Raw genomic sequence first — 19566 nt, forward strand, 5'->3', positions numbered from 1 at the left:
CATGAACCCATGATCATCTGTCTCCCTCTCACCCCTCTCCGCCTTTCTCTCTCTCCCTCAGTTTACCCTGTCTCTCCCTTACTTTACCCCTCTCTCCCCTTCCTCTTCTCTCTCCTTTTCTCTGTCTTTCTCTCTCCCTCTCTCCCTCTTGCCCCTCTCCCTCTCTCTACCTCACACTCCCCCTCCCTCCCTCACTCTCCCCTCCTCTCTCTCTCCTCCCTCCCCTCTCTCCCTTTCTCCTTCTCTCCCTCTCTCCCTCTTGCCCCTCTCCCTCTCTCTACCTCACACTCCCCCTCCCTCCCTCACTCTCCCCCTCCTCTCTCTCTCCTCTCCCCTCTCTCCCTTTCTCCTTCACTCCCCCTCTACCTCTCACTCATTGCTGCTGGAAGAAGATGCAGAAAGCTTCGGTCTTTGCTCAGCATGGTTCACGTTATGATGTGTTTCTGGTTACTCTCTTTTTTGTTGCTATTTTGTGTGATTTTGATCGGGGTGGACTGCAGCCAATGGATGATACAGCGCTAAACTAGACTGTTTCAATGATTCTGTGGTTTGATGTTTAATATCCTGTGCGTTATTCACTCATTTTGTTCCATTTGTGTGATTTTTTTTTTGCGTGTTAGATGTTTGATTTTTTTCCTTTGAATAGGTTCCATGGTATTTTTTTGTGGCTGTCTGTGGGAGGATGAATCTCAGGGTTGTTGACTTTGATAGTAAATGTACTTTGAATCTTTGAACTAGAGGGAAGTCGAGCCTGAGAGCGATTGGTTAGTGCGCTGGATAGAAACGAGAGTGCTGTGTAGAGCCAATGTGGAATTATACCAAAGAGGAATTATCTTGGACTGCGCGTGGGATGGCACATCCGTGTGGCGGGTAGCGCAACACTTTACAGAGCCAGCGATCGCTGATCGAGGTTCAATTCCCGCCGCTATCTGTAAGAAGTTTGTACGTTCTCCCCATGATTGTGTGAGTTTGCTGCAGGTGCTCCAGTTTCCTCCCACATCCTGAAGCCGTAAGGGTCAGGATTGTTGGCAACGGAAACGTGCGACACCTGTGGGCTGCCCAGCACAGTTCCCACTGATTCGATTTGACAAATGGACGAGTTTCACTGTATGTGTTGATGTACCGTTTCAAAAGTTCATTTAATAGCAGAGAGTGTATAGAGTAAACAGCCTGAAACTCGTACTCTTCACAGACATCCACAAAACAAGAAACCCCTTAAAATGCCACAAAGAAATCCAATCTCTGTCTTTATAAAGGTTGGGAAACTCACCAACGGTATTGTTAGGTCTCTCTCTCTCTCTCTCTCTCTCTCTCTCTCTCTCTCTCTCTCTCTCTCTCTCTCTCTCTCTCTCTCTCTCTCTCTCTCTCTCTCTCTCTCCCCCCCTCTCCCTCTCCCTCTCCCTCTCCCTCTCCCTATCCCTCTCCCTCTCCCTATCCCTCTCCCTCTCCCTCTCCCTCCCCCTCTCCCTCCCTCCCCCTCTCTCTCCCTCTCTCCCCCTCTCTCCCCCCTCTCTCTCTCCCCCCCATCTCTCTCTCTCTCTCCCCTCTCTCTCTCTCTCCTCTCTCCTCTCTCTCCCTCCCCCCTCTCTCTCTCTCCTCTCTCTCTCCTCTCTCCTCTCTCTCTCTCTCATCAGAACACAGCATCTGTGAGTATAACTAGTGGCATTGTTTTTTCCCTAATATAACTGGAACCCCACCCTCCATTCTATTCATGGACTGCAGTCTCCAGGCTGTGGGAGGAGGATGCAGTTTACACTGAAGCCGTTCTCCCTAACGGTGACTGGAAACAATTGTTTCTTCCCTTCCCTTTCCCCCTTTGCGCGGGCATCCTGTGACAATCGTCCACGGGGAGCGATTGGTTAAATCATTATCTGGGGTAACGGAAACCCCTCATTTGGAACTTAACCTTGCAATTATTTTACCAGATTACCTTCCTTCATTGCACTGCCTGCCAAAAGATTACAGAGCCTGGTGGCTGTTAAAACAAAGTACATTGTCATAAAGTCAAAAAGTGAAAGATCAAAGTAAATTTGTTATCTGAGTACGCCTGTATCACCATATACAACCCTGAGATTCATCTTCTTGCAGGCCTGTACTTTTTCACTGTATCTTGGTACATGGTACATGTACATAAGCATGAAGGGGAACGTTTTCATTCAGAGTTTGTTGAGGGTGTGGAATGAGCTGCCAGCGTAAGTGGTGCATGCGAGCTCAATTTCAACATTTAAGAGAAGTTTGGGTAGGTACGTGGATGTTAGGGGTATGGAGGGCTCTGGTACATAAGGAAAGATTGAATAAGTTAGAACATTTTTTGCCAGGTAGATGGAAGTATACAACATTATGAGGGGTATAGATAGGGTAAATGCAAGCAGGCTATTTCCACTGCTGTCGCAAAAACAAAGGAGCTGGTTGTGGACTACAGGAGGAATGGAGACGGGCTAACCCCTATCGACATCAATGGATCTGGAGTTGAGAGAGTGAACAGCTTTAAGTTCCTCAGCATAAACATCACCAAGGATTTCACGTGGGCTGTACTTACTGGCTGTGTGGTGAAAAAGGCACAACAGCGCCTCTTTCACCTCAGACGGTTAAAGAAGTTTGGTGTGGGCTCCCAGATTCTAAGAACTTTCTATAGGGGCACGATTGAGAGCATCCTGACTGGCTGCATTACTCTCTGGTATGGCAAACTGTACCTCCCTTAATCGCAGGAACCTGCAGAGAGTGGTGCAGATAGCCCAGCACGTCTGTAGATGTGAACTTCCCACTATTCAGGAGATTTACAAAGACAGGTGTGTAAAAAGGGCCCAAAGGATCACTGGGGACCTGAGTCACCCCAACCACAAACTCTTCCAGCTGTTACCATCCGGGAAATGGTACTGTAGCATAAAAGCAGGACCAACAGGCTCCGGGACAGCTTCTTCCACCAGGTCATCAGAATGATGAACTCATGGTGATACAATTGTATTCCTATGTTATATTGACTGTCCTGTTGTATATACAATTTATTATAAATTACTTTAAGTTGCACATTTAGATGGAGACGTAATGTAAAGATTTTTACTCCTCGTGTATATGAAGGATGTAAGTAATAAAATCAATTCAATTCACTGAGGTTGGGAGAGATGACAAGAGGTCATGGGTTAGGGGTGAAAGGTGAAAAGTTTAAGGAGAACATGAAGGGGAACGTTTTCATTCAGAGTTTGTTGAGGGTGTGCAATGAGCTGCCAGCATAAGTGGTGCATGTGAGCTCAATTTCAATATTTAAGAGAAGTTTGGGTAGGTACGTGGATGTTAGGGGTATGGAGGACTCTGGTCCCGGCGTAGGTCAATGGGAGTAGGCAGTTTAAATAGTTTGGCATGGACTAGATGGGCCAAAGGGCCTGGTTTTGTCCTGTACTTCTCTGTGACTCTATGACTCTTCGTAATGATAAGAAACCAATGTTAACACCAATCTCTGTTTGAGTGAACACAGAGATTGTGATGATAGCCATGCAGAGGTGAGAATCCTATAGACTGACCAAAATCCAAATCAAAGTAAATTTATTATCTTAGCACATTTATGTCACTGTGTGCCACCCTGAGATTCATTTTCTTGCAGGCATTTACAGGAAAATAAGGAAATACAATGAAATTTATGAAAAATTTCAATAATAGATTTTGGACAAACAACCAATGTGCAAAAGGAGATTTATGTTGATTGTCCATTATGTCTGACAATGACAGAAAACCTGTGCGGGGAGTTTTGAAAGTGGAAAAACCGTTGCACCGGGACAGTTCCACTCTCTCAACCTCAGACATCCGGGTCCAGTGGTACAAACAAATGTCACAAACTGGGGTCTTCCCTGGTTGCAGTGGATGACCATGATGTCTTCTGAGCCTCGTCAGGCCCTTCGCTCTCCGCGGAGCGTTGCAGGACGGCCTTCCTGGCCGTTGGATCTCACCGTAGATCTCATCCGCCCAGTCTGCCGGCGCTGACTTCACATGCTAGGACAGGCATGTCCCTATCTCACCGGGGTATGGGGCCCGCCAGCTACCATCACCTAGTTTAGCCCACCTGTCGTAGCGGTGTACCGGGATGTGGCTGCTGTCGCATGAAAACAGCTACTTGCAGCCACAGGTAGGAGCTGAGTGTCTGGCGGGGAATGAAGGTGAGTGAGCTGCCCAGAATGGACACGACTAGCTCCTTCACCCAGAGGTGCTTCCTCTCCTTGGACACCTCATACACCACAGGAGATAAAAAGTGCAAATAATATAAATAAATAATATTGAGAACAGGAGTTGTAGAGTCTCTGAAAGTGAGTCCGTAGGTTGTGGAAATCAGTTCAGAGTTGAGATGAGTGAAGTCATCCACACTGGTTCAGGAGCCTGATGGTTATGGGGTAACAACTGTTCCTGAACCTGGTGGTGTGGGACCTGAGGCTCATTGTTGTGAGTGAAGTTATCCACGCTGGTTCAGGAGCCTGATAGTTGTGGGGTAATAACTGTTCCTGAACCTGGTGGTGTGGGACCTGAGGCTCATTGTGGTGAGTGAAGTTATCCACACTGGTTCAGGAGCCTGATGGTGTGGGGTAATAACTGTTCCTGAACCTGGTGGTATGGGACCTGAGGCTCATTGTGGTGAGTGAAGTTATCCACACTGGTTCAGGAGCCTGATGGTTGTGGGGTAATAACTGTTCCTGAACCTGGTGGTGTGGGACCTGAGGCTCATTGTGGTGAGTGAAGTTATCCACACTGGTTCAGGAGCCTGATGGTTGTGGGGTAATAACTGTTCCTGAACCTGGTGGTGTGGGACCTGAGGTTCCTGTACCTCCTGCTTGATGGTGGCAGTTTGAATAAGGCTTGGATGGTGATGTTCTTTCATTGCATCCCACTACTGGGAAACATGTTTCTTTTTAGTAGATGCTAGTTAGTAGAGGCAATTTCCTCTCCATGAGAACTTGCATGAAGAGCGTGGCCCGGATGGTGAAGGGTCTTTGATCACATCCTGCTCAGGGGAACTTGTTGAGGCCTGGTCTCTGTTGTTGGAAAAGCAACACCCTGTTTGCATAGCTAGATCCCAGAATCTCAGGGTAGGAATGTCTAATACCGGAGGGCATGTATTGAAATTGAGAGGAGGTATGTTAAGAGGTATGTTAAGTTTTTTTTACTCAGAGAGGGTGGATGCCTGGAATGTGCTGACTGAAATGGTGGTAGAGGCAAGTGTATTAGAGGCTTTTAAGAGGTGTTTGGATAGGCACATGGATGTGAGGAAGATGGAGGGATGTGGACATGCTGAAGGTAGGGGATGATTTGTGTTTTTGATTTGTCTTTTGGCTGGTTCGGCACAACATTGTGGGTCAAAGGGCCTGTCCCTGTGCTGTACTGGTCTGTGTTATATGTTCGAATCTTATACAGTCCAAAGACATACTGGGTAGTAGGTTAACTGGTCATTGTGAATTGTCCTGTGATTGGGCTGGGTTGCTGGGTGCTGGGTTGCTGGGTGCTGGGGTTGCTGGGTGCTGGGTTGCTGGGTTGCTGGGTGGTGCGGCTCACTGGGCTGGAAGGGCCTGTATATCTAAATAATAAATAAATCCACAGTTCAAAGTAAAGTTACTATTGAAGTACGTATACGTCACCATATACAACACCGAGATTCATTTTCTTGTGGGCTTACTCAATAAATCCAAAGAATAATTACCAGAACAAAATCAGTGGAAGACTACACCAATTGGAGCATTGAAATACAAGAACAAATAAATAATAATAATAATAAAGAAATCAACAATAAATATCCAGAATATGAGATGAAGAGGCCTTGAAAGTGAGTCCATTGTTGTGGAAAAGTTTCAATGAAGGGGCAAATGAAGTTATCCCCTTTGGTTCAAGAGCCTGATGGCTGAGGAATAGTAACTGTTCCTGAACCTGGTGGTGTGGGACCTGAGGCTCCTGTACCTTTTATTTGATGGCAGCGGTGAGGAAAGAGCCTGGCCTGGGTGGTGAGGGTCCCTGATGATGGATGCTGCTTTCCTGCAACAATGTTTCGCGTAGATGTGCTCAATGGTTGGGAAGGCTATATCCATGATGGACTGGGACAAATCCACTACTTTTTGCAGGATTTTCCATTCAAGGGCTTTGGTGTTTCCATACCAGGCTGTGATGCAGCCAGTCAGTATACTCTCCACTACACACCTATAGAAGTTTGTCGAAGTTTTAGATGTCATGCCGAATGTTTACAAACTCCTAAGGGAGTAGAGGCACTGCCGTGCTTCCTTCGTAACTGCACATTCACGCTGGGTCCGGCACCCTGCCCGAGGCTGCCGGCTCCTCTTTGAGGTGGGCTTCCCAGGACCACTCACTGTGTGGGTGACCCGGGGCTCTGTCCAAATCAACTCCTTCCTTGCCGCGGAGATTTCATGGAGAAGGAAGAGCGTTTGCAAACAGCAGCGAGCTGTTGGCTCCTGGGGCTTTAATCCAGCTGCAGCTTTTACAGATCGGCAGATCTCCCACATTTTTGTCCGGCCGCCAGGAATGTAATCCAAGGCAAGTTTGGACATCCTGACTGCATTATCTCACAGGCACTCACACATCACAGCCATGTTCATGCTTTTCTGGTGAAATGCCGGTAAACAACAATCAGTCCGAGCCCGGGGTGGGGACAAGATCAGGCGGTGCCATGCACAGCGTTTGATCTGAAGAACAGTAGTTCAAATATTAATCACAGACAGCCGTAAAAAACCCAATCTGGAGTTCCAGAGCAGTTCTGAGGGAGAGTCACACTGTGGGAGGGTCAATACTGAGAGAGGGTAACCCAATGACAGGGGTGGTACTGGGAAAGGGTCGCACTGTGGGAGGGGCAATACTGAGGAAGGGTCACACTGTGGGAGGGTTGGTAGTGAGGGAGGGTCACATTGTCAGAGGTGCCATCTTCTAAGTAAGGCTTTTCTAGCTGGGAAGACCAAACGGACTGGGTGGTGGAAAGGAAAGGGGAAGTGGCAGGATGAGCACGAGGGAGGAAGAAAGGTGAGGGACTGAAGAGAGAAGAGTGTAAAAGAGCGAACAAGAGGGATAAGGGAGAGAGGGACTTTTTCCCCAGAATCCTGCAGCCATTGATTTTTCTTGAAGCTCCAGAAATTTAAAATATGGCCAGGAAATAGGAGTTCCCTTGTCATAGGTTGAGGTGCTTTGAAGCCACCCCTGGCTCCTGGCTCAGGCTGATGATGTTCTGCCTCTGCTGTTGTCGAGAGCGGACGCCTTCTGGCAGCTCCTGAGACCGTAGCTCTTGTGCTGATTGATGCCACTTGGCTTTTGCTACCTTGCTGCTGAAACTCACCAGAACTGGGCGTGCATGTGGATCTTCCTGCTGCCAGCTGGAGGAGATTGCACCATGCCTCGATTTTGTTACATTTTTGATGTCTTTACAGCGACGAAGGTGATTCATCGCTTGGCGTGGGCTGGTAATTCTCCTTCTGCACAAGGCTGCTCCCGTTCCCCCCACCTGCTGCCCCCAACGTCACCACTCCTTTCGATTCCTCTCTCCCCCGGCCCCCTTCCAGTGGGAACGAGCCCACATCCATCTGACGCTCAGGGAAATGGAGTTCTGAAATCCCCACTGGGTTTACATGGGACTGGGATTCACAGGCATCACTGGCATACGTTGCGAAACATCTTCTTGTGCAGTACCAGTACATCACACCATATATAGAAAAATCTATAAATTACAGTGAGAAGTATATAAAAAAATTAAATAGTGCAAAAAGAGAGGAGAGTAAAAAGAAAACAATACAAGGTAGTGTTAATGGGTTCAATATCCATTCAGAGATCAGATGGCAGAGGGAAATGAGCTGTTCTGAATTGTTGAGTGTGAGTCTTCAGGCTCCTGTACCTCCTCCCTGATGGTAGCAATGAGAAGAGGGTATGTCCTGGGTGGTGGGGGCCCTTTATGATGGATGCCACCTTTTTAAAGCATCAGCTTTTGAAGGTGTCCTCGATGCTGGGACCCGTGATGGAGCTGACTGAGGTTACAACGTCCTGCAGCTTTTTCCGATCCTGTGCCGTGCCCCACTCCCCTGTACCAGACAGCGATGCAACCAGTTAGAATGCTCGATCCATGACTATGATAGCTCTTGGCCACAGAGCCTCATGACCCAGGAGATCACTCAGCCCGCCATCTATTCTAAGAATATCTCCAAAGACACCATCTTTGCCTCTTGACCTGCCCAGCAAATTGCCTCGTCCAAAAGCTCCCTTCTGGAAAATGCAATAGGGCTATTAAAACAAAAACTTCAAGCCATCTTAAACATTTCCTTCCCCCCCCCACCCCCAGCAGTTAATCTGATCAACCATTCTAGTCACTGCTCTGCAGATACTTTAAAGCACGTTTTATAATGTTGTTTACATTGTAAATACATGCTGGTAATTATGTATGTATGCAGAGTTTATTCCATATCTACACTTCTAACTATATCTTTTTAATCTAATTCTTTATTCTTTACAATTGTTTAATGTTTTTTGTTGCATGTCACACCAATGAGACTGGAGTGATATGTGGGAGGGAAGGGTTAAATTGATCTTAGAGCAGGTTAAAAGGTTAGCACAACATTGTGGGCCGAAGGGCCTGTACTGTGCTGTGATTTTCTGTGTTCTAACACACTACAGCAAATTTCTAATCATCATCATCATTATTATGCGTCGTCATATGACATCATCATTGTGCGCCATGTTGTATGATGTGGGCGATCCTGGTCTTTCCATGACCGTGATTGTTCTTGGCAAATTTTTCCACAAAAGTGGTTTGCCATTGCCGCCTTTTGGGCAGTGTCTTTGCAAGACGGGTGACCCCAGCCATTATCAATACTCTTCAGAGATTGTCTGCTTGGTGTCAGTGGTCACATAACCAGGACTTGTGATATGCACAGGTGACCATCCACCACCTGCTCCCCTGGCTTCACGTGACCCTGATCGGGAGGGTGTGGCTGCGGGAGGGGACTAAGCAGGTGCTACATCTTGTCCAACAGTGACCCACAGGCTAGTGGAGGGAAGAAGCACCTTATACCTCCTTTGGCAGAGATGTATCTCCTCCCCGCCACCTAATTTGTGTAAGAATATATATGGCAAATAAAGTTGATCCTTGAAGATTCACAACACATTTTGCGCTAACAGAAACTTTGTGATCTTGGACATTATCTTCTTAACTTTCTCTGCTCTTCTGGAAAAGACCCAGCTCCTCCAGCTGTGCAGGCCATAGAGCTGCCGTCTCTCAGGGCACAAGTTTGATCCTCAGTTCTAGCACTGACCTTGTGAAGTCTGCACGTACCCCCATTGACCCTACGTCTTTCTCCGCTGGCCTGTATCCCTGGTTATCGGTCATACTGAGTGTTGATTCATTGAGTGTCCGCAGCTCACCCCCGATCCCGTAGACACACAGGTGCGTCCAGTTCAATATGCTTGTTGATAGAGTCTTCCGCTGGGAACCAAGCTTCTAAGAATTCTCTCGATTTCTTGTTTTGTGCTTCAGCCAGGATCTTAATAGTTTTCCAGTTGAACTTGTCTCCTTCTTGGTCTTTGTGTGCTGAGATGAGTGACAGAGGATTGTGTCTTCTTATGGCCAGCTGATGTTCATGTAGTCATGGGTAGTTTTCTCCCCATCTGTCTACATCGTGTATGAAGCAGTCTCCACTTCGGACTGGTATATTATGTTTGTTAATATTTGTGGGGGTAACCTTTCAGGTACGACTGACCAGGGTGATGTGTGTCAAGAGCTGTTGGACAGTAGTACGTTTAGCCTTTCTCTCTCTCTCCAGGTCCATGCCTACATCATGAGCTACCTGAAGAAGGAGATGCCATCTGTGTTTGGGAAGGAAAACAAGAAGAAGCAGTTGATTTCGAAACTGGGAATTATATTTGCCAAGATCCAATTGGAGCATCACATCTCTCCGGGAGATTTTCCAGACTGCACAAAAATGCAGGTGAGTGCAATTCGGCCCACCAAACCTACCTACTGCCCGTTATGCCGCTGGTGTTTAGGGCAGCAGTGAAGGTCCCCCATCTCTGGTGGTGTTCAGGGCTTCCTTCATTATGTCAGTAACTTCCTCTCGGCTTTCGCTACTGTCAGTCACGCAAGTCCGAGCAGCAGGCTCACGAATACTGTCACACTCAGATGTAGAAGGATTCTTCATTGCTTTTTCTGAAACAGTTTTGCTTAACCAGTTGATGCACCATCAATAACTCACGCCGAGACTTAGGAAGTGAGATATCGGCTTTTATTGACTGAAGGACAACACTACATCCTGGGGAAAATGAGGGAGAGCAGCAGGCCACAGTCGCCTTTATACAGGGGTCTGTGGGAGGAGCCACAGGGGTAGTCAGCAGGGTCTTGGGAGGAGCCACAGGAGCAGTCAGACAGGTATATCTAGTTCACCACACCAGTCAGGGTTGTTAGCCCTGAGGTGAACCCCCGAACCTGGAGGACCGGTGGGCCTCTACCCTCTGGCCTGTTTGGCATGGGAGACCCTACCGAGAGCCAAAGCACAAGGCCCTGACTCCAGCCAACATGGCCCCCAAACCCTACGACAAGGTTGTGATCCTCTGGTCCTTGTGCAGGCACCACACCAGAGCTCAGCTTTACGTCACATGTACATCGAAACATATAGTGAAATGCGCAGTTTGTGTGTTTGACCAGGGGGGCAAGCCCACGCCTCGCTAACGCTGAACTGTGTCGGGTCGATGGTGAGAATGTAGTGAGAGTGCGTGCGGCCGATCGTCCGTGCAGTGAATCGATTGGGCCTCGTGCGTGCGGAGGGCTCTCACTCTCTTCTGTGCGCAGGTTTCCTAGTGTCGGCAGGCCCGGTTCATTGCTCCCACGCTGTGAGTTGCCCGGCGTGTACCATTACTACCATCACTCAGTCAAAACATTTAACTGTACTACTCTGTTCTCGCTCTTGCTTCGCACACACGTAACAAACCCTAACCCATACGCCTTTGGAACGCGAGAGGAAACTGGAGCACCCAGAGGAAATCCCACACGGTCACGTGGAGAGTGTACCAACCCCTTATAGACATCGGCAGGAATCGAACCTTGATTGGTGGACTACTGGCGCTCTGAAGCGATGCACTAACCGCTTCGAAAACAGCTTCTGTACATTCCACACCAACTTCCCTTCAAGCGGCAGTGGGGCATTGGTGCTGGGGAAGGGTGACAGATAGCCTCAGCTCCGCTATTCAAACACTTGCTGAGGTCTGTGTAAGGTTCAATGGTGGTGGAGATGATTTCATCCCAGTAGATCCACCTGGCCCTCTCCCTGCTCCTTCTCCCAGCACCAAGCGACTTGCTGGAAGATCTCAGTAGGTCGAGCAGCATCTTTCGTAGGACAGGAAATGTTGTCATTTTGGGCAAAGGTTTTGACTGAAAACATTGACAATTCCTTTTCTCCCACAGTTGCTGCTTGACCCTCCCCTCCCCCCCCCCGAGTTCTTCCAGCAGATTGTTTTTGTCTCCAATCTCTCCCCCCCCCCCGTGATCCCCACCTTGCCTCTGAAAGATCCTGTTGACTCTGCATCCACTGTCCACTCCAGTCTGCCCCAGATGCCAGCAACCCACAGGATGAATGTGATAGACTCTTTCAACAGACAATAGGTGCAGGCGTAGGCCATTCGGCCCTTTGAGCCAGCACACCATTCACTGTGATCATGGCTGATCATCCACAATCAGTACCCCATTCCTGCCTTCTCCCCATATCCCTTGACTCCGCTATCTTTAACAGCTCTATCTAACTCTTTCTTGAAAGCATCCAGAGAATTGGCTTCCACTGCTTTCTGAGGCAGAGCATTCCAGACCCCCACAACACTCTGGGTGAAAAAGTTTTTCCTGAACTCCGTTCTAAATGGCCTACCCCTTATTCTTAAACTGTGGCCTCTGGTTCTGGACTCTCCCAACATCGGGAACATGTTTCCTGCCTCTAGTGTGTCCAATCCCTTAATAATCTTATACGTTTCAATCAGATCCCCTCTCATCCTTCTAAATTCCAGTGTATACAAGCCCAGTTGCTCCAATCTTTCAACATATGACAGTCCCGCCATCCCGGGAATCAACCTCGTGAACCTACGCTGCACTCCTTCAATAGCAAGAATGTCCTTCCTCAAATTTGGAGATCAAAACTGAACACAATATTCCAGGTGTGGTCTCACCAGGGCCCTGTACAACTGCAGAAGGATCTCTTTGCTTCTATACTCAACTCCCCTTGTTATGAAGGCCAACATGCCATTAGCTTTCTTCACTGCCTGCTGTACCTACATGCTTACTTTCAGTGACTGATGTACAAGGACACCTAGATCTTGTTGTACTTCCCCTTTTCCTAACTTGACACCATTCAGATAGTGATCTGCCTTCCTGTTCTTGCCACCAAACTGGATAAACTCACATTTATCCACATTAAACTGCATCTGCCCACTCACCCAACCTGTCCAAGTCACCCTGCATTCTCCTAACATTCTCCTCATTTTTCACACTGCCACCCAGCTTCGTGTCATCTGAAAATTTGCTAATGTTACTTTTAATCCCTTCATCTAAATCATTAATGTATATTGTAAATAGCTGCGGTCCCAGCACCGAGCCTTGCGGTACTCCACTAGTCACTGCCTGCCATTCTGAAAAGGACCTGTTAATCCCTACTCTTTGTTTCCTGTCTGCTGACTAATTTTCTCTCCATGTTAATACCCTACCCCCAATACCATGTGCTCTAATTTTCCCACTAATCTCCTATGTGGGACCTTATCAAAGTCTTTCTGAAAGTCCAGGTACACTGCATCCACTGGCTCTCCCTTGTCCATTTTCATAGGTACATCCTCAAAAAATTCCAGAAGATTAGTCAAGCATGATTTCCCCTTCGTAAATCCATACTGACTTGGACCGATCCTGTTACTGCTAACCAAATGTTCCGCTATTTCATCTTTTATAATTGACTCCAGCATCTTCCCCACCACTGATGTCAGGCTAACTGGTCTATAATTCCCTGTTTTCTCTCTCCCTTCTTTCTTAAAAAGTGGGATAACATTAGCTACCCTCCAATCCTCAGGAACTGATCCTGAATCTATAGAACATTGGAAAATGATTACCAATGCGTCCATGATTTCTAGAGCCACCTCCTTAAGTACTCTAGGATGCAGACCATCAGGGCCTGGGGATCTATCAGCCTTCAGTCCCATTAGTCTACCGAAAACCATTTTCTGCCTAATGTGAATTTCCTTCAGTTCCTCTGTTACCCTAAGTCCTCTGGCCACTATGACATATGGGAGATTGTCTGTGTCTTCCCTAGTGAAGACAGATCCAAAGTACCTGTTCAACTAGTCTGCCATTTCCTAGTTCCCCATAATAAATTCACCCAACTCAATAATTTCCCAATCACCCAATAATATCCTCCAACTCAGTCCATGCCCTCTAATTACTGATCCTAGTAGCTTCTTAATTTCTTGACCAAAGCCTTCTATGATTTTATCCGCCTCTGTAGAGCAGTGGATGGTGGGGTGGGGATGCGTCTCTACACAAGGAGGTGTAAGACGCTCCTTCCCTCCACTAGCCTGCAGGTCGCTCTGGGGCAAGGTGTAGCACCTGCTCAGCCCCCCCCCCCCCCCCACTGATCAGGGTCATGTGAAGACATGGGAGCAGGTGGTGGATGGTTGTACGAGTAGCCAGTGCATATCACAAGTCCTGGTTATGTGACCACTGACGCCAGGCAGACTATCTCTGAAGAGTATTGATCATGGCTGGGTTCACCCATCTTGCAAAGACACTGCCCAGAAGGCGGCATTGGCAAACCACTTCTGTAGAAATATTTGCCAAGGACAATCATGGTCATGGAAAGACCAGGATCGCCCACGGTCACATGGCACGGCACATAATGAACAAACTGTAGAACGCATGGGTTTCCTCTGGGTGCTCCAGTCCAAAGATGTTACGGTTGGTAGGTTAACTGGCCGTTGTAAATTGTCCCGTGATTAGGCTGGGGTTAAGTCGGGGGATTGCTGGGTGGTGCAGTTCAATGGGATGGAAGGGCCTGTTTTGTGCTTTATCTCTAATTAATAAATAAATAAATACCCATCGCTCCTCTGAGAAGAACAATCCCAGCTTCTTCAGTGTCTCACCCACCAGAACCCCTTCCCGTCCCAGACGGCGGCTTTACAGTACCAGCGACCCAGGTTCAATTCCTGCCGAGGCCTGTAAAGAATTTGTACATTTTCCCCGTGTTGGTAGGTTAATCGGTCATTGTCAATTGCCCCGTGATTAGGCTGGGGTTAAATCGGGGGATTGCTGGGCCCAGCGTGGGTCGACTGAAGGGCCTATTCCACGCTGTATCTCAGTAAAAAATCTTTTTCGATATGACAGTTCCTCGTCAGTAGTAATGGGTTGGGGCGCTGGTCGAGTTTGGATCTGACCCAACATGTCTTCCCCAACAGGAACAGCTGATGGTCCATGATTTCACCAAGTTCCCCTCGCTCAAGCCCAAGATGCTGGAGTCACTAGATGACATGATGACCTATGAGATTGCCAAGCTGATGCCTCTGGTGAGGCAGGAGGAGCTAGGGATGCCGGAACAGATGGTGCACGGTGGAGCATTTGACGGGACCTCCAACGGACCCTTCATCGAGGGGATCGGTGACGGGGTCTATGAGTTGACGGACGAAGACGAGTGGGTCGTCACGAAGGACAAGCCGAAGTATGATGAGATCTTCTACAACTTGTCGCCCACCGACGGGAAGATCAATGGAGTCAAGGCCAAGAACTGGATGATCACCACCAAGCTGCCAAACTCCGTCCTCGGCAAGATCTGGAAACTCTCTGATGTTGATAAGGACGGGATGCTGGATGACGAGGAGTTTGCCCTGGCCAGCCACCTCATTGAGGTCAAGCTGGATGGCCACGGGCTGCCCAACGAGTTGCCAGGTTACCTGGTCCCCCCGTCCAAGAGGCGGCAGGTGGGATCGGCTGAGTAACTTCTGCGCGGGAAGCGGGCGGCGGCTTTCTGCTTGATGAGTGTGTCACTGGTTGCTGCAGGCTGAGGTGATTGGCCTTTGTGGAAACAGGTGACTGATAAACAGATCCTCGGGCTTATTCTGGATCTGTGTCGATTCCAGACTGCCTCCAGGATCATGTTCACCTTTCCCCTTGCAAAGTTACACGCTGTTGTTTAAAACCCCATTCGTGCATCAAGTGAAGACTTTGGTGTAAGGTGGGTAAAGGGTTAAGGGTGCCCCCCCCCCACAGTCCAGAGACCATTTCCACAGCTCCCTCCCCCATTTTGCTCCTCTGCTCTTTATCGTTGATATGCTTGTGGCCTCAAAGTCCTTTTGCACGATTCCTGAGAGCCTTTCACAAGCCTGACTCTGCTGTGTAGATCAGTCACTGAAGTTGCCCCACTCTTGCCCTGAGGGAATTTAGAAACCAAAGTGTCCACTGGTTTACCTCCAGTCGTCCCGGTAACTGAGAGGGTCTTGGCCTCCCACACCAAACCAGGTTGTGTGTGACACTGGCTCTCACCAATTCCCACCTGGTGCTGCCCCAATGGCTTAGCTCGAGGTGGACGCCAAGGTTAAACATTAACACAAACTCAGAATTCTGCTGCAAATTCTGAAACTGATGCGTAAACTATTGAGAAAGCAGCAAGTCAGGCCTGCACAGGCACCTCCCAGTCCCCACCCAGCTAACAGGAATCACCTACTGCTCGTTTCCAACACATCACCTGCAGCCTATTTAAACACAGCCCTCATCCACGGTCCTTGTCCACCCATCGAACCAGCCAGCCTCAACCAGTTACTCGTAACCTTCAGTCACCTTGTTGCCTTGTCGTGTTTAAGTATCCCTTCTCTCTTGTTTTGGCTTTGTTGTCTTGCAGTTTATTATTAAAGCGATCGCTCACCGCTGCTCTGCACTTGGGTCAAGCCTCCTCTGCATTTCCCGACCTGGTGTGTGTCCAACACCAAGAGAGTTGACGTTTCAGACCAGTGACTGCTCTATCCGAGTAGCACACACACACAAAGCACAGGAGTAATCCTGCAGGTCAGGCAGCATCCATGAGGGGAAATGGACAGTTGACATCTCAGGTCAAAGGTCAAGATATTTCATCAGGACTGACCGGAAATGCCGACCATCCTGACCCACTGAATTCTTCCTTGGATTTGCGTGTTGTCCCAGGTTCCGGCATCTGGTGTTCCTGCCTCTCTGTCAGAACTCTCTGAGGAAGGGCCATCACCCCGAAATGTCAACTCCTTCTCTGTTCACAGATGCTGCCCAAGCTGATGAGTGTTTCCAGTATTCTCCAATATTCGCTGTTAGTTCTCGAATTCTCCAATCTCTCCTTTTTTCCAAGCTGAAGACCTGGCTTATTTGACCCTTGGCTGTGGTTTTGCCCTGATGTCCTCACAGTCCGTTCTCCACCCACCCACCCCGTGTAAACAGAACAGAGTATATTCTTTCCCAAGCATCTAGTGCTAACTTATTTACTGCCCATTACGCCACTGGCGTTCAGGGCAGCAACGAAAGTCCTCCATGTCTGGCAGTGATCAGGGTTTCCTTCATCACGTCAGTAGCTTCCTCTCAGTTTTCACCACTGTCAGCCATACAAGTCCCGGGTAGAGACTCAGGAATACCGTCACACTCAGATGTAGAAGGATTCTTCATTGCTGTTTCCGTAACAGTTTTGTTTTACCAGCCAGAGTTGTTAGCCCTGAACCTGGAGGACCGGTGGGCCACTCTCAGTCTGGCCTCTACCCTTTGACCTGTTTGGCATGGGTGACTCTACCAAGAGCCAAGGCATAAAGCCCTGACTCCAGCCAATGGACCTCTCCAGGTCAGTCCAGCCTAAAGTGCTTTGTTATGTTGGTGTATATCAAAGTTCGAAGTTGGAGATTTCATGCAGCTAAACCTATTTTTATGTCTTGTCCATGTGCATGCTTGTCTGTCGGTGTAGAGATTTTAAGAATTTCCACTGCAGGTTTTGGTTGAGACCATCAGGACTTTACCCTCAAGGGTAATATGTAGTGAACAGTGAGGGAACACTGACCTTTTTTCATAAACCCTACTCCCATGAGTCCTGATGTTCACAATGAACAAAGTCAATGCGTCCCAGCTGTCTACATAATATGCAAGCCATGGCTGTACAACAGCAAGCCGTTGCCCACACTGCAAGCTCCCCCTCTCCACGGAGCTGATGAATCGAAAGGAACGGTAGAGACCGATAGTCTGATACCAGCATCATCGCAGGAGTTGCCAGTCTGCGTTGAAGTTGATGTAGGACTGCCTTAGGGACTCCAGCTCCGGATTTTTCCCTCGGGATTTACTCCTGAAGCCTTCCCCATGAGTGGGTGTAGCCACAACGCAACACAGGTTTGAGACCAATGAAGGCCAACACACCACATGCCTTCTTAATCGTACATTTCCTTGAGTGTTAAGCTTTTGGACCTCCTGTCTTTAATTGGAAGAGGTTTCCATTTACTGACTCCTGCCACTTTCTCCCAAACCCTTTTATTATCTCTGGGACCACCTGGTCTCCCAGCTGAGCCGTACAATTCACCACGGTTATGGATGCTCTAATAAGCAGCAAATGGACACGCCCAACAAGAGCAATCTTGGCGATGAAAGGGGTAACACGTGAAGAGCGTTTGATGGGTTTGGGCCAACACTTGCTGGAGTTTAGAAGAATGCGGTGGGATTTCATTGAAACCTATCAAATATAGTGTGGACGTGGAGAGGATGTTTGCCGTAGTGTGGGAGGGCACAGCCTGAGAGTACAAGAACTTCCCTCTGGAACAGAGATGAGGAGGAATTTCTTTAGCTAGAGGGTGATGAATCTGTGGAATTCATTGCCACAGATGGCTGTAGAAGCCAAATCATGGAGTATATTTAAAGCAGATGTTAATAGATTCTTCATTAGTCAGGATGTTAAAGGTTACGTGGAGAAGGTAGGAGAATGGGGTTTAGAGGGATAATAAATCAGCCGTGGTGGAACGGCAGAGCAGATTCAATGGGCTGAATGGCCTAATTCTGCTCCTATGTCTTATGGATCAGGATTACCACCTCCACTTCAACCAGCCTCCCGTTGTCCTTTTCCTTGTGGCCCACCATTGGTTGCCTGAGGCTCCAGCCCCCCCCCCCCCCACCCCACAGGCTTCTACCATTGGCTCCTCCAGAGCCAATTGGAAAACCAGCTTCCTTCCTTATTATCCAATTATACGGCAGCTGTCATTTTTTGCTGTTTCCCATTTGTTTCCCCAAATATATTTTACTGGTAACTTTCAAACTAAAACTTTAAAATGAATATTTTAAAACCCCCAGTAAATTTCCTGCAGTCTTGGCTCTTGACTGTGATTACTGCTAGACTTGACTAAAGTTGAAGAACAATCAAGGCCAATCAGCCCATCAAATCAATGTCAACCAAAAAATTAACTCTTAATCTGAGGCCTGTAGTTCACGGCTCAGCAGCTTCCCGTCTGAGTTCCTTTAATGTATTGGATGGGCTTCTCCAACACTTTCCCAGGCTGTGGGCCCCAGATCTGCTTGGAGTAACAGGAAATCCTTACACACCCATTCCCCTGCCCCTCATCTGTCCAGCAGTCACATTAAATCTCTGCTCTCTGCACAGGAGTTGCGAACTCCCAGAGAGCAGGTCGGCGCAGTGGGGAGTTTCAGATGGTTCAATTTAATCTCAGAGAATGTTTATAGTATGCACCCTGAAATTCTTACTCCTCTCAGACATCGACGAAACAAAAAAAACAAAGAATGAATGAATGACAGAAACATCAGAACCCCAGAGGCCCCCTCCCCGCACACAGGTAGCCAATAGAAGCATCGAACCTCCCCTTCCCTTCCTCCCACTTGAATCCAGCAAAAGCACTGACCCCCCCACTCCATGCAAGCAATAGCAAAAGCCCCCCAAAAGAGTCCTTGATCTCAAAAGTTACACTCCACAAGCCAACACCGGCCTCCCAGACAGGCTCTCTCTCTCATCAGAGAAGGAGAGCGCAGTCACTCCTGCAACAACGAGAGCAGAGACCAGCAGCCCGCTGTTCCAATGTTACAATCTTCCGCATCGCTTCTCCGAACCCCCACCGGCCGCCAACCAAAGGATTTAAGGAGAATGATGAATAAAATGTAAATAGTAAACGTTGCGCCAAGCAGTCCGACTATCTTTCCTCTTCTCTGGCCCATCAGCCCTACTGGGACGTAGGCTGCCGACAGCAGCTCACCAGAGTCCTCTGTGCTGGGCTTCAGCTTTTACCACATGACTTTATCTGTCTTCCAGCCGAAGATCCTTCCCCTCCCAGGAGATGAGGTCTTTGGAGCTTCTGTTGGCAGTTCTGTAGTCCCACTGTTAGGGAGCGCTAATGTTTAACAGCCCAGTTTATCTTATAGTCAGTAAAGTATATTTCACCGAGCAACAGCAATATTTCACCCTCTGTGCACAGGATGATGAACACTAGCTCTGTCTTTGTTTTATAAGATTTTTTATTCGTTGTTTATTCTGCCTGATCTGATTTATAGTTTTATTACGATGTATCTTATGTAATTGGATTCTGAAATAAAACAAGCCTTGTTCAACA

General features: G+C 48.1%; 1 protein-coding gene across 1 annotated transcript in view; it reads left to right on the forward strand.

Annotated features, from left to right (window-relative positions):
- Window positions 1-19566, forward strand: part of LOC140737334 (EH domain-containing protein 2-like) — a 78134-nt gene extending 58568 nt beyond the window's left edge. Inside the window, exons 4-5 of the mRNA XM_073063774.1 lie at window positions 9780-9944; window positions 14428-19566. Coding sequence (XP_072919875.1) covers window positions 9780-9944; window positions 14428-14964 — 702 coding nt within the window. The 3' untranslated portion in view covers window positions 14965-19566. The remainder of the gene's footprint in view (window positions 1-9779; window positions 9945-14427) is intronic.

The sequence above is a fragment of the Hemitrygon akajei genome, chromosome 12 (assembly GCF_048418815.1).
Source record: "Hemitrygon akajei chromosome 12, sHemAka1.3, whole genome shotgun sequence".
Classification (NCBI taxonomy): domain Eukaryota; kingdom Metazoa; phylum Chordata; class Chondrichthyes; order Myliobatiformes; family Dasyatidae; genus Hemitrygon; species Hemitrygon akajei.